The sequence below is a fragment of the Pteropus vampyrus genome, unplaced genomic scaffold (genome assembly GCF_000151845.1).
Source record: "Pteropus vampyrus isolate Shadow unplaced genomic scaffold, Pvam_2.0 Scaffold106, whole genome shotgun sequence".
In the NCBI taxonomy this organism is placed as follows: domain Eukaryota; kingdom Metazoa; phylum Chordata; class Mammalia; order Chiroptera; family Pteropodidae; genus Pteropus; species Pteropus vampyrus.
Genome location: NW_011888887.1, coordinates 5494607 through 5507738, shown reverse-complemented (window position 1 = coordinate 5507738; position 13132 = coordinate 5494607). Strand labels below are relative to the sequence as shown.

General features: G+C 38.0%; 1 protein-coding gene across 1 annotated transcript in view; it reads left to right on the top strand.

Moving 5' to 3' along the window:
- EPB41L4A (erythrocyte membrane protein band 4.1 like 4A) overlaps positions 1–13132 on the top strand; it is a 222581-nt gene that overhangs the window by 78432 nt on the left and 131017 nt on the right. Inside the window, exon 2 of the mRNA XM_023533625.1 lies at positions 5090–5194. Within this exon, the coding sequence (XP_023389393.1) occupies positions 5090–5194 (105 nt within the window). The remainder of the gene's footprint in view (positions 1–5089; positions 5195–13132) is intronic.

Sequence of the window (13132 nt, the reverse complement as noted above, 5' to 3'; positions counted from 1 at the left end):
AATTGGGGGAAGGGTAATTGGAAGGATTAGAGCGGGACTGGCAGAAATGTGAGCTGGTGATGTGTACCCCGCAGCTAATTTACTGCTGGCAATCGTGCTTTGAGTCTTGTCATATTACAGTATGACAGATGAGAATTAAGAGGTTTTCATGTACATGTTTGCTTGAAGTAGTGACAGAAATATAGTATTTCTGAGGTTCACTTGGCTCTGCTCCAGGTGCATGTGTAGACACACCCATAATGTACAGAAAGCTATAGAGGGAATCATGAGACATTATGTTTTCTCTTAGGTCAGCTCTGGGGGCATTGCATAACATTGCATGCTTTCCTTGTGGTTATTCTACAGGATAACAAATATGCTGAAGGATGATATTTGTAAAGAATTTTCAGCACCAGATTTATATAAATGCAAAACTGTCAAGGAGGATCGACGGACTACGTTCTGGTATTTTTGGAATGAGTTTTGGAAAACAGTGATTCCTTCTGTGTGTGAAATTTTTTTGCAATTTCTATATACTTTCCAAACTACTAAGCTGGTTTTCCAATCTTGCTTTTGTGTATATTCTTCATGAGTAGAGTAGTATCTCCTTTTTGTACTTTATAAATAAATTATATGTATGAAAAAGCTAACATTTCTTGTGAAAGTAGAAGCACAAAATATTTTTCATGAAGACAGCCTTCATATCTCTCTCTCTATATATACACACACATACACATATGTATATGTGTATTATGTATGTACGTATTTAAATCTGCCCCCATTTCAGTGCTGTAATTTTAAGAACAATTTATTCTTCTTTTGTTCAGGAAGCACTTCCATACCTGCTTGGGATAGGAGGATTAGGTTGGAGTTGTGTGGCTCTGTCAGCTTTAGTTACTCAGTCTTTTCCTGTCTGTGCCTAACCAGAAAGGACCCAGAGGAGAGATTAGATCAAGATGGAACACTAGCCTCGTATGCCAGCCTTCCAGAAATATTTTGAAGTAACAGGAAAGATATGTGTGCATTTTCCACAGCTGTCTGGAAAATAAGAAAGGCTGATCTCAGCTGGCCAGAAACTATAAAAAAAAATTCCTGAGGCCAAAGGCAAATGTGAAAGAATCGAAAGTGAAAACCATACTCCAAAACTGTGGGGTAGAACTATGGAAGGAAGTAGTGATGGATTAAGGATTGCTCTAAACTTAGTGGCTGTTGACATATTGGGATAAGATAAGACCCAAGCAACAATCCTGGTGATGTCTATAGAACTTGCAAGACACCTAATATCTTTCCAGTAAATTCTTTTCATAGTTACTTAGCAAGAGTCATCTATTATTGTTTGCAACCAGGAACTCTGCTTGATGTACTCACATTCCTACAATAAACTATTTGCATTCATGATGGTATATTTAGTATACAGTTGGATACTGAATTTCCTGTACTCTTACTCAGGAGTTTTACTTGGGACCCTGGTTCTTAGACCCAAACATACGTATTCATTGACATCACAGGGCAAGGGAAAGGAGGCTGGTGGATTGCCTGGTTGTTCATTTAGTACTTCAAGAATGCAGGGAAACCTGGCTTAGAAATTGGTCACTATTACTCCTTGTTACAATTGATTCCAAAACTGGATGACTGAATTCTTAGCTCTTCCTTCATCTTTGCATCACTTATTCAGAAAGCAAAAGTCCTTGGCTGAAACCAGGTCATGTGTCATGGCCCAGCTGCCAGGTGTCAGGGTATATGGTTCCTGCTTCCACCAAGACTCACACAATGGGGGATCCTCTCCAAATAGAGAGGAGGGCTTGATAAACACCCAGAACAAAAGAATTAAAATGGGAAATTCTGTATTAAAAATATTTGACATCGGAAACTTTTACTATCATAAATTAAATAACGAAAATCATGTAATCATTTTATATTCCCATAAAGAAGTTGATAAAATTATCACCCATTCTTGGTTAAAAATCAAAATAGAACAAAACAAAGCAAAGACCCCAAAGCAAAATTAAAAGGACCTTCTGTTCGATAAAGGTATACACAAAGGGCTATATAGCAGCCATTATGCTTAGTGATGAAATTTTAGAAGCAATTCCATTAAACTTAGGAAGAAGAGAAGGGCGAATGTGTTCACAGCTCTCAGTCATCCTTTTATTGAGACCCCAGCTAGTGCAGTAAAAACAAAAACAAAAACAAAAACAGAAACAAATATAGAGGAGGCATTTTGAAAAGGAAGAACTAGAACACTTCTTCTTTGTAGAAAATGTGATTATATGATCAGACTCCATAGACATTCTTTTTACTAATGTGAGTTTAGCAAGATGGCTGGGAAGTGTAAAAACTCAGTTGCTTTTCAATACATTAGCAATAGCCATTCAGAAAGTGTAATATATCAATAAAACTATAAAATAGCTAAGAATAAGCATGAATTAGTTTGCTTTTGCTGAATAACAAATTACCACAAATCGGTGGCTTAAATATACCCCCATTTATTATCTCATTATTCTGTAGGTTAGAAGTCTAGGATAGTGTGGTTAGGTTATCTCTTCTTTAGTCTCACAAGGCTGAAGTTAAGGTGTTGGGGTGTGGGATTCTTATCTGGAAGGCTCTGGGGAAGAATCTGCTTCCAGACTCTTTCAGATTGTTAACAAAACCTTATTTTTGTGGTTGTAGAACTGAGGTTCTCATTTTCTTACTGGCTGTCAGCTGGGGCCTACTCTTAGCTCCATAAGGCTGTTTTTATTGCTTTCCCGGGTGGCCCCTCCATCTTTCAAGTTGCAAGGACCTGTGCAGTTGTTCTCATGCTTTCAATATATTTTACTTCCCCTTTGCCCTTCCCTTTTGATGGAGAAAGTGCTTTGCTTGTAAAGGCCCAAATAATTAGATCAGATCATACTTCAGTAATGTGTATGTGTGTGTGTGTGTGTGTGTGTGTGCGCGCGTGTGTGTGTGTGTGTATTTTAAGGGCAGTTGTGACATACAATCACAGGAGTGATATTTCATCATATTCACCGGTTCTAGGGATTAGAGCAGGATATATTTTTGGGGTGGGGAGCATTTTGTAAATTCATCCCTAATAGAATTTTATAAGACCTACATGAAAAAAGGCATAAAAATTCCTTGATGAATATAAAAGAAAACTACGTAAGTTTCCCTTTATAAATATCATATCACCCGCCCCCCCCACCGCCAAAGTCTGTCAATTAAATTTGATTCCAGTCAGATTCCATACAGAATGGTTTATTAAATTGGCAAGCTGGTTTTAACTTCCTCTAAAAGAGAAAGATGTGTAAGAGTTGGCATTTTTGAAAAAGAGTGATGGATAGCAACAAATTAAACTAGACTCATTAAAATCTTCGAAGATTGGTCCAAGAATTATCCGTGGGGTTGAATGAGGGTTCATTTAGTAGATGATAAAGTTGTTTTGAATCCAGAGGGAAATGATGGCTTTTCTGTTCAATGGTGGTGCAGTTGTCTATTTGGAAACAAAGTTAGGCTCTTATCTCAAGCACAAAAATAATTTCCAGATAGCGTGAAGAGCTAAATATACTAAGTAAAATTGTATTAGAAGTACTTCATAGAATTTGCTTTTAAACTTGGGGGTTAGAGAATGTGTCACTCAAATGCCAGGAAATGCAATTGATTACTGAGCACATGATAGAGCAATTACCCGCTCCTCCTGTTTTGTTCAGTCAGATTGGAAAAATTTTGCTCAGTCCAAATGTTGGCAAGGGTGTAGGGAAATGTGCTCTCATTGAATGAATTGTAATGGTCTTCTGGGCAGTGCCCATTGTAATTTTAAGTATGCATATCCTTTGAATTAGTAATGTACTTTCAAATTTTTTACCCTGACTGAAAACATAGGTACATGAGCGCAATGAGGCATTTACTGGAAGTGGCGTTGTTATTATACCAACAACCTACAGATCCATCATAAAAGGGCTTTTTGATTATAAATCTAATAAATTTTGGAAAAGGGACTAATTAAGTTTAACCAAGATAAGTTAGAGGAAAACGAAATACCTGTGGAATTTGAAATAAGAATTATTTTTTCACACTGTGTGTTTTTGCTCCCTCTTATTACCCAATTTATTATACATTTAATCAAAACATTTCCTTTACGTTACAAATTTGTTTTCTAAAAGCGGGTCAATGCTGAGTACTCACTTTACAGGAGGAGCAAACATGTAATGGGAATTCTCTGAGGGAAAATGCTGCTGGACAAAGCCCTACTTCAATGTGTGAATTCTTGGGGATTTCTTTTACTATCCAGTTGTATCTGCCAGTGATGGGGCAAAAGAAAGGAAACGTGTGTATCTGTACACATGCCATCAAAATGGATTATTTTCAAAATTTATGTGGTATGTGGAATAGTGCTTGCTGATTAAATGTTTATCTCCCGAGTGAATAATTGGTACTTAATATATTCTATGATAAGAATCTTAATTTAAAGAATCTGTGTATGTAGTGAGAGGGGGAGAAGAGATTAGATTTTTAGATAGGTGTCAGCATTTACAGAGCAGCCAAGGGAAATGTTTTCTTTATGTCTTTGCTTATGTGAAAGAGATAAAGCAAAATATATTCCACTAGGCCATTTGAGAACATTACCTTTGACATCTTTAATCTCTGGGTTTATTACTTAAAGATTGAAAATAAAACTTTGGCTATTATTTTAATTTTATGTATCTTCTGTATTGTGAGAGTAACACTATAGATGAAAATTGCTTCTTAAAGTAAAAGAATTGTGAGATGTTAATCAAAGTAAGTGTTTTTTTTGATGAATTTATTAGATTCTCTTTATATAAAAGATCGTCTTAATGAAGAATTTTGTCCTGAAGATAATTTACAATCCCATAAGAAAAAAAAAAGTTTATATTAATTTAAAACCCACTACAATTTTAAGATTGTTTTCCAAAGCAATTTCTTTAATAATACACTTTACTTACAACCCTTTTTTTCTTTGTAACTGAGGCAAAACTTATCGAGGGAACTATGGGCTAATAAAATTGCTCCCATTGTTAGTGAAGCTAATTAAAGATGAGAACTGTGACTGTGTCCCCCTGAGGAAGACAAAACACCTTGTTAAAAAGAGAACTGTGAATTGTTTTTGCAGAAGTCAACGAAAGGTTCTGTTGTCCTTGACCACGTATTCCGTCACATAAACCTTGTGGAGATAGATTATTTTGGGCTGCGTTACTGTGACAGAAGCCATCAGACAGTGAGTACAATGACTTTGTATTAAATTTTTCTGGTTATAAATTTTACTCTATCTCTGGCTTTAGGTGGTTAGTTTCCTTGTAATGAAAACAACCTTGAAAACCTTAAGCATGTTTTCCCTTGCCGATTCCTTTGTATTTTTTTCCCTCCAGCCAAAAGTCTGTAGAGTTGCAGGATTCACAAGTCATATGTTTGTACTCCTCTTTGCAGATGGCTTACCTGGTTTTCGTTTTTTGCAACCGTGTCATAGAGAGTATGTTCCATTTGTGTTAAGTGGACTAAATAAACTATTTAATGTGTTGGGGGGCAAGTGGATAGATAGTCTCTTGAAGTGACAGTTATTGTCTTTAAGAAAGCGAATGGTTAAAAAGAGGAAATACATATACTGTAAAAAGATGCCTATCTACGTTTTCGAAGTTAGATGAGCAATTATAAAGTAAAATAAATAGAAGTTCTCGTTAATTAGCTTGATGAAATAAAAGTAATAAAGGTAACCAAGGTTTTGGTATCTGATAGCAGTTGTTTACCAGGGTTTAACGCAGAACGTTTTTCCTGACTGTTCAGATGGTTAGAGAGTTATGAAGATACTCACCACATTGGTTAATATTGATTCATGTGGTTATGAGTCTGAAAAGCTGTTTCATGGATGATGAACAGAGGAAAGACTTTGAAGGTCATGATCTTGAGGTACAAAAGGATTTTTATTAATGACTTGTTTTAGTCTAAGAAAGATCTTAACCTCATTAGATAGTCTTATGCAAAATGCTTATGCTTGCCTTAAAAATACCGTTTGACTTACCTTTTATTTTTCATGCTGCTTACCTCCTGTTAAAATAAAGTTTCCTCTTCTTCATTAGTGCTCTCAGCCTCCACTGGGGTCACCTGGGGTCTATTCAGTGAGGGACATGATTGGCTGAGTGGTGTTTCTCAGCCCAGGTCCCAGGAATATGCCAGGAAGAGATGAGGCAGACTAATGGAATGTTATTGATGGTTATAAGTTGTGCTTTTTCTTGAGCTAGCTTCTGTTCTGTTTCATAAGAGGATTTGCAAAGTAGGAATAAAAAATTGGGTGTGTTGTTTAGCTTTTCACAGAAACAAATAGCTTTCTAAAGGCAAACAGTCATTAATGGACACTTCAAAGAAAGGGAATGGGCATATTCAGAAGTTCACTGAATTCTATCCCATACAAGTCCTAAGTCAATACAGCAAAACTGTAAATCTATACAGAAAGATTAGATTGAAGGCTGTAGAAGATATCTCACATTACATTTATATTTTTGAAACATTTTTCCTAGCAGGAAAAAAATATACAATTCTCTGATCTTATCTAGTATGCCAGACCTATCCTGGAATAATTAACTGTCTCGCTAAAATTATATAGACCTCATCTGCTGTTTTTGTTTTCTTTTGTTTTGTTTTTTACTTTCCAAAGAAAAAATATGGAATGCTAGAGAATTTCAAACAATGGCTTATAATATTGCAAAAGAATTAGCAGTTAATATTGACAGTTTATTCAAAGTTTTCTAGGGCTTATATTAAGACCAAAAAAATTTTTTCCTACCTTTCATTTTTAAGGGTTGACATTTGTGGTAGTGTTTGTAATATAGGTGTTTTAGGAAAAAATAAATTACACAATTAGAAAGAGAAAGCTCTTAAGTCATGTTTTTTAATAAGTTGTGTAAATCATATGAAAAAATGATTTTTTACCTCCCAGATTTATTCCTAGTGAGCTCAGATAAAACAGAGGTGATTTGTAAACATTGCCTAGTCTTTGCATGCTTAAATATCCAATGATCTTATGTTCTTTTTAATTGTGAGAAGCTGTGTGGATAGGTCATGAAAATTTGCCTTTCCTCTGTGTAACTCTTTCATCAAAGCATAGTGTTCTAGAGGGCTGATAGCGTGTATCTGGGTAGGAACAGGTGATTCCATTCCTGGCTATCTTCTCTTGAGTACCAAGACAGAACTTGGGATCTCCCTCCGGAAAAGCTAAAGCAGGCTTTTCACTCCAGAAAGGCAACACCCAAGGCACAGCTTTAAGTTTTTAAGGAAGTCATTGACAAACCCAAATTCACATTTCCCTCTTCCCTCTCTGAATTTGTAGGAGCAGCCCTGCATACCCCATAGTTACTTAACATAAATATCACATAGTTACTTAAAGGAAATAAGAATTTAAAGGACAACCCTATGTTAGAATGGCACAGGACATGGTGAAAAATCTAAAAAATAGAGTAATGACTTTCAAGAATGCACCTACATTACTGTCAGTAGATTGGATTACATTAGATGGGATTTTCTGTATTGCTTTGCTCTTTTTATGCACCTCAAAGTTTATTTTTAATGGGTAATTTCTGTTTAACAATCTATAGTAAAATTAAGATATACATAGAGAAAACTTTGTGTCCCTAAGAAGGACTACTTAGGTCACCTTTCAAGGCAAATAAAAGAGAAAGTGGGAGAAGGAGGTTTAGAGATAAAAGGGAAGCATTAAAGGTGACAAGGAGAGGAGAGATTGCTCACACAGATAAAAAGCCCTAGGCTCTCCTTCCCTTGGAAATAGATTGTGCCTTGGGGCTATGCCCCAGACCCTGATGGGGAGTTGGAAGGTGTGGGGATAGGACTGGGTAACCTGTGGTACTGCTGTTTAGCCAGTTATGGTCAAAGTAGAAGCATGCTGTATATAAGCAAGTGAGCTGGACCGGCAGTGGATGAGAGGTCAGAGAGGGCTTTATGCCCCGCTCTGAGATTTAGCGCACGTTGCATAAGAAGATAGGCAGCTACTGTAGAGAACCCGAGAGCATCATACTGATGAACATGTCCCTAGGACAGATGGACCTCATATGGCAGGGAACTTGTCTGTCCTGGAGGATCTCGATAGTTCATCATCATCATCCACCACCATCACTGTCATCAATGCCCCAGGAACTATTGAACATTTTCTATATGTTGTCGTTACATGCTCAGAACACCTGTACAAGTTCAATTTTATTATTCTGCTACTAGAGATGAAGAAACAGAAGCTAGAAAGGTTAAGCAACTTCCCCAAAGCTAGTATTAGGACCAGAATTTAAACTCAAGTCTTAATGTCTCCAAGACCTTTCAACCGCTATAATATCCTGACTAGAATGCATGTAAAATGAAAAGGTTTTGCATACTTAGGATACTAAGGAATTCTCTTTTTCTATGCAATTTGCATATTAATGTTTGTTGAGTGGCGTTAAATGGCATTTTACAATAAGTGAACTTCTCAGATCGACCTTGTGGCAAGAGAGTTTGTTTAGGCCTTTGTGTATGCATTCATGGGTTGTTCATTGGTTACTTAATGAATACCTAATATGTGCTGGCCGTGTGCTAGAGCATTCTCTGTTTTTCACATAGTCTCAGGGATTCTGGGGAAAGGGAATTTCCTGCCTGGAATATTAAGCGGAAAAATACGAATTTTATTAAACTATGTGTGCTGTGAAACCAAGTCCTGGGAAGTTCATGTAACAAATGCATTGATTCAGGTGTAACCTATATGTAAAGAGAAATAGCTACGTAGAAATAAACTCTGGTAAAGCAAACTTTTCTTTAAGGAGTACAGCTGACTTGATTTGGAACACTCTGGGCACCATAATTTCTTCGCTTCACTTCTCAGGTAAGGTCTGGAAAAGAATCTCTTGGAAATAAAAACAGTCCATGAAGATATATTTACTGAGACTGAATCAACACAGTGCCACACGTGTTAATCCAGGTTTACTTTTATAAAGCAATCTCTTAAACATGCACCAAGAAGTTCACATACTTGCAGTTCCTTTTCCTAAAGACAAACGTGAAAGCATTTAGCCTGGGCATAGAGCCTACTTTCTGTTCTGCTCTGGCCTCTGTCATCAGGTTCTTTCTTGATCCAGCTGGTCCAAGCAGGGGATGTAGCTCATCTATGTGGGGGCCTTGGTTTGACTTACAGAAGATTTCCAGCCTAGATTTAAGATGGATGTGAGGTAGTCTATCAAAGGGATTATAAGAACACACATGGGATTTAAAGAGATCTAGATTTATCTGATGGTCTTGCCACTTATTTTTAATTTTTAATTTTATTAAAATATTAACAATATTTAAAATTCTCTTAAAATACTGACCATTAACTCTAGAACAGCAGCACTTCCAGAAGTTTGCTCCCTCCAGTACATCCTCAGACTGCCTGTCACCAATGCGGTTGCTAGCTCAGCAGGAACACCTCATTCTCCTCAAGGTACATGGCCCAGCAGCTCAGCTTAGTGTGTCTTAACTTTGGATGGGTACCGGCTATCTCTGTGTTTTGTGTCCTAATCCCTAGCACTTGTGAATATATCATTTTACAAGGCAAAAAGGGACTGTGCAGATATGATTAAGGATTTTATAATGGGGAGAGTGTCCTGGATTTTCCAGTAAGACCAATATAATTCCAAGTGTCCTTATACATGAAAGATGGACTTAGGAGAGTCAGGGAGATGTGACAGTAAAAGCAGAGGTCAGAGTCATGTGTTTACTTTAAGAGGATTTTGATCCAAGGAATGCAGGCAGCCTCTAGAAGCTGGAAAAGGCAAAGAAAGAGATTCTTCAGGGATCTTCCAAAAGAACCACAGCCCTGCCCACACCTTGATTTTAGCCCCAGAGTCTTAGTTGGGCTGCTTAACAAATTACCGTAGACTGGGTGGCTTAAACAAGAAATATTTACTTCTCATAGTTCTGGGGCTGGAAGTCTGAGATTAGGGTTCCAGCATGGTTGGGTTCTGGTAAGAGTCCTCTTCCAGGTTGCAGACAGCTGACTTCTCCTTGTAACTTCACAAGGTTGAAGAGAGCGCTTAGCTGGCTAGCAGTCTGCCCTTTTCTTATGGGTACTAATCCTGTTCATGAGGGCTCTGCTTTCCTGACCTAATTATCTCCTAAAGATCCTACCTGCAAATACATCAGGATTAGAGTTTCAACACATGAACTTTGTGGGGTGGGGGGGCGGGATCACAAATATTCATTCTCTTGTACCCAGTGGGAACATTTGGGACTTCTGGCCTTTGCAATTATAAGAATTTCTGTTATTACTGTAGTAAAAATAAACTATACACATGGTTACAGTGGGAAACATTTTATCTTGCTTGCTCAGTGGAAATATGAGGGCTTTCTTGTCTGGGTTCATCATATTAGGCAGAAATCTGAAATACTGTTACTTTCCCTGAGAAATAATGGCATATATCTTTCCTCAGATACTCAGGATTTCTGTGATCAGGGCTGCATGTACATCCCCAAATGAGCAGTATTAGTTGCCGCTTCAAAATTATTTAGGCTCCTTATTACGAGAGAGAGAAATGGTAAGGTCTGTTAATGATAGATGGAGAACTGAATTTATAATGCAGACTTCTTCACTTTTAAGAATCGGGTAAATCTGAAATTAGTCTGAGGCTGGAAGGAACATGAGCCACCTTTCTGGGTGTTCAGAAGCTATTACAAATGGAATGTGATGTATGGGAACAGATAACAGCCTTTGGAGTCATGAGGTAGATCTGAGTCCTGTATCTGCTCCTCATGAACAGCCAAGTCACTTAATTTTTCTGAATCTTGAGACTAATAATGCCCACCCCCTTCCCCAACTCCCAGGATTGTTGTAGGACCACATGAAAGCTTTTTGTAGTTAAAGGTGTTAAATATTTAGAAGGCCTTTCCTGTTGAATCTAGGATGGAGGAAAATATTGCTGGTGATATATATTTTTTAAAAAGTGGAGTAGAGACATGAAAGAAACAGTCCGGAGGAAAGAAGAGAGAAAATCAAATAAGCTCTGGATCCTTAAATACCTTTGGAGAATTTCGAAAACGAGTTTTGTTGATATTGCAAGCAGTAATAAGGATAAATGTGATATCCTAGTACTACTTCTGGTTTTAAAATTAGTAGTTATAACCATGTCTTGTTTTAATGTTAGCACTTGAGGCTCCTTTACAAATTACTCCTTCAGAGGCAGAAGTTCTATATAATTAGGGCTTTTCTCAGAATACAAAACTCAACCTGGCTTTGAGAAACAGGCTGCCTGGTCTGCTGCCCTATGACTTCTGAAGTCAGAGGAGGGGACACGTAGCATTCAGACACAGCCAGCATATAAATAACCTCTTTCTCTAATGAGCTGCTCTTTTCTTCACCAAGACTGAAAAAAAATAATATAAGCGAAGCCACTTTAAAGTGGAGTTGACTGGGAGCTGCCATCCCAGGGGAACTGCTTTGCTCGTCTTCCTCCTCAGCCCTTTGGAATATTAAAATTGAGGGAAATAACCTTTGGACTCTGTCTAAAGCAGTTGTATCCTAAACAATTGTTTGCAAAGATAACAAGAAACCAGGTATCATGACTAACGGACTGAGAATTGAAAACATTCTTTAGAGTTAACATCACTATGGTAGCTTATCTGCGCTTATGGAAAGGCCTTCCTTCATTGATGTGATTGTTCTCCTTCTCTTTCTTATGACTGACTATCCTTTGCCTTCACCTCCTAATCAGAACACTATTTGGATTTCCACCTGAATCAGTGCTTCCAGAATAGCTATTCTTGGATCTCAAATAAATGCTTGTTACAGCCTCTCACTTTGGCCTTTTAGTTTTAGGTTAACAAGACAGTGAAAGCAATCCTAACGTGCCTTCCCAACTTCTTGACCCTCCACACAGGCTTGGTGGCTTCTTACCTATCCTCTCCTCTCCTCTCAGTGGAAGAGCCCCAGTGCCTCTGACCTGGAGCTTATCACCTCTCACCTCTGCATTTCTAACCCCCATCTCTCTCTTGCGAGGATTTGGACATGTTTAAGTCTCTTCTACTTAAATCTGCTCTTGCCCCACTCCCACGCCCTCCTCTGTCTACTGCCATGGACCCTGTGTCACACCTAAACGCCAGAAGCCTCATCTGAATTCATTATCTCCACTTCTGAAATCCCATTAACTTCTCATAGTTTGGGTTTGATACCTATCATGCCACTGAAACTGTCCTCAGGGTCTCTAGTTGCTGAATCCAAGCACACTTTCAGCTCTTGCCTTTCTTGACCTTTCTGTTGAGTGACCCTAATGACTCACTCCTTGAAGTCTTCTCATTTTGCTCTCATGACAGCACATTCTCCTTGTTTTTCTCTTTTCAAGTTTTCTTCTGGTTATTTCTATTCAGTCTTCTTTATGATCACGTCTCTGCCTATTTCATAAAATGTTGATAGTCACCAGGATTTTGTCTTTGATTCTCTTATGCTCGAACAGGCTCACACATTTAGTACTGTCTCTTCTGGCACTATTTGTCTCTGAAATAATTTTCCTTAAAAATATAAGCTAAACTATGTATATGTATCCTCCTTCTGCCCAAATGCTTCGAGTATTGCTGAGCAAAAATGCTCCTCATCTGTTGAGCACAAGCAGGCAGGCTCTGCCATGGGTAATGGTGTTCTTTGCATCCTGATTTATTGTGTTTTGCAGTGTGAATGAGATTTTACTTTCTGTAATTTTATGTTCTGGCAAACACAATGACTGATGAGATGTGTGTAAATAATAATGTGAGTCCTCTTGCAAAGAGGTCATGTAGGATTATTACAAATCGAAACTGACTATTCAAGGTGTCTTTGAGCAACTGGGGGTGGATGGGGAGACAGAGGGCAAAGAACAAGAAGCAGAAAGTTTTTCTGTCTGGATTCATAAAGTCTAGTACATGAGAGAGCTATATGACAATAGATGAAACTCCTGGCTTCTGTGCCTCAGTTTCCCCATTTATAAGTTGGGATAGTAATAGTACCAAACTTCAAAGATAGTAGTTGAGGGTTAAAGGAGCCTACATAAAACACCCAGACTGGCGCTTTCAACTGTGTGGTCAGTGCAGTTGTACATGTGAGCTGTCGTTCTGTACCTGGAGGTCCCTCAGGTCCCTCAAGTGCAGCGTATTCAAACTGAAGGTGTCATCTCCCCCTCCAGAC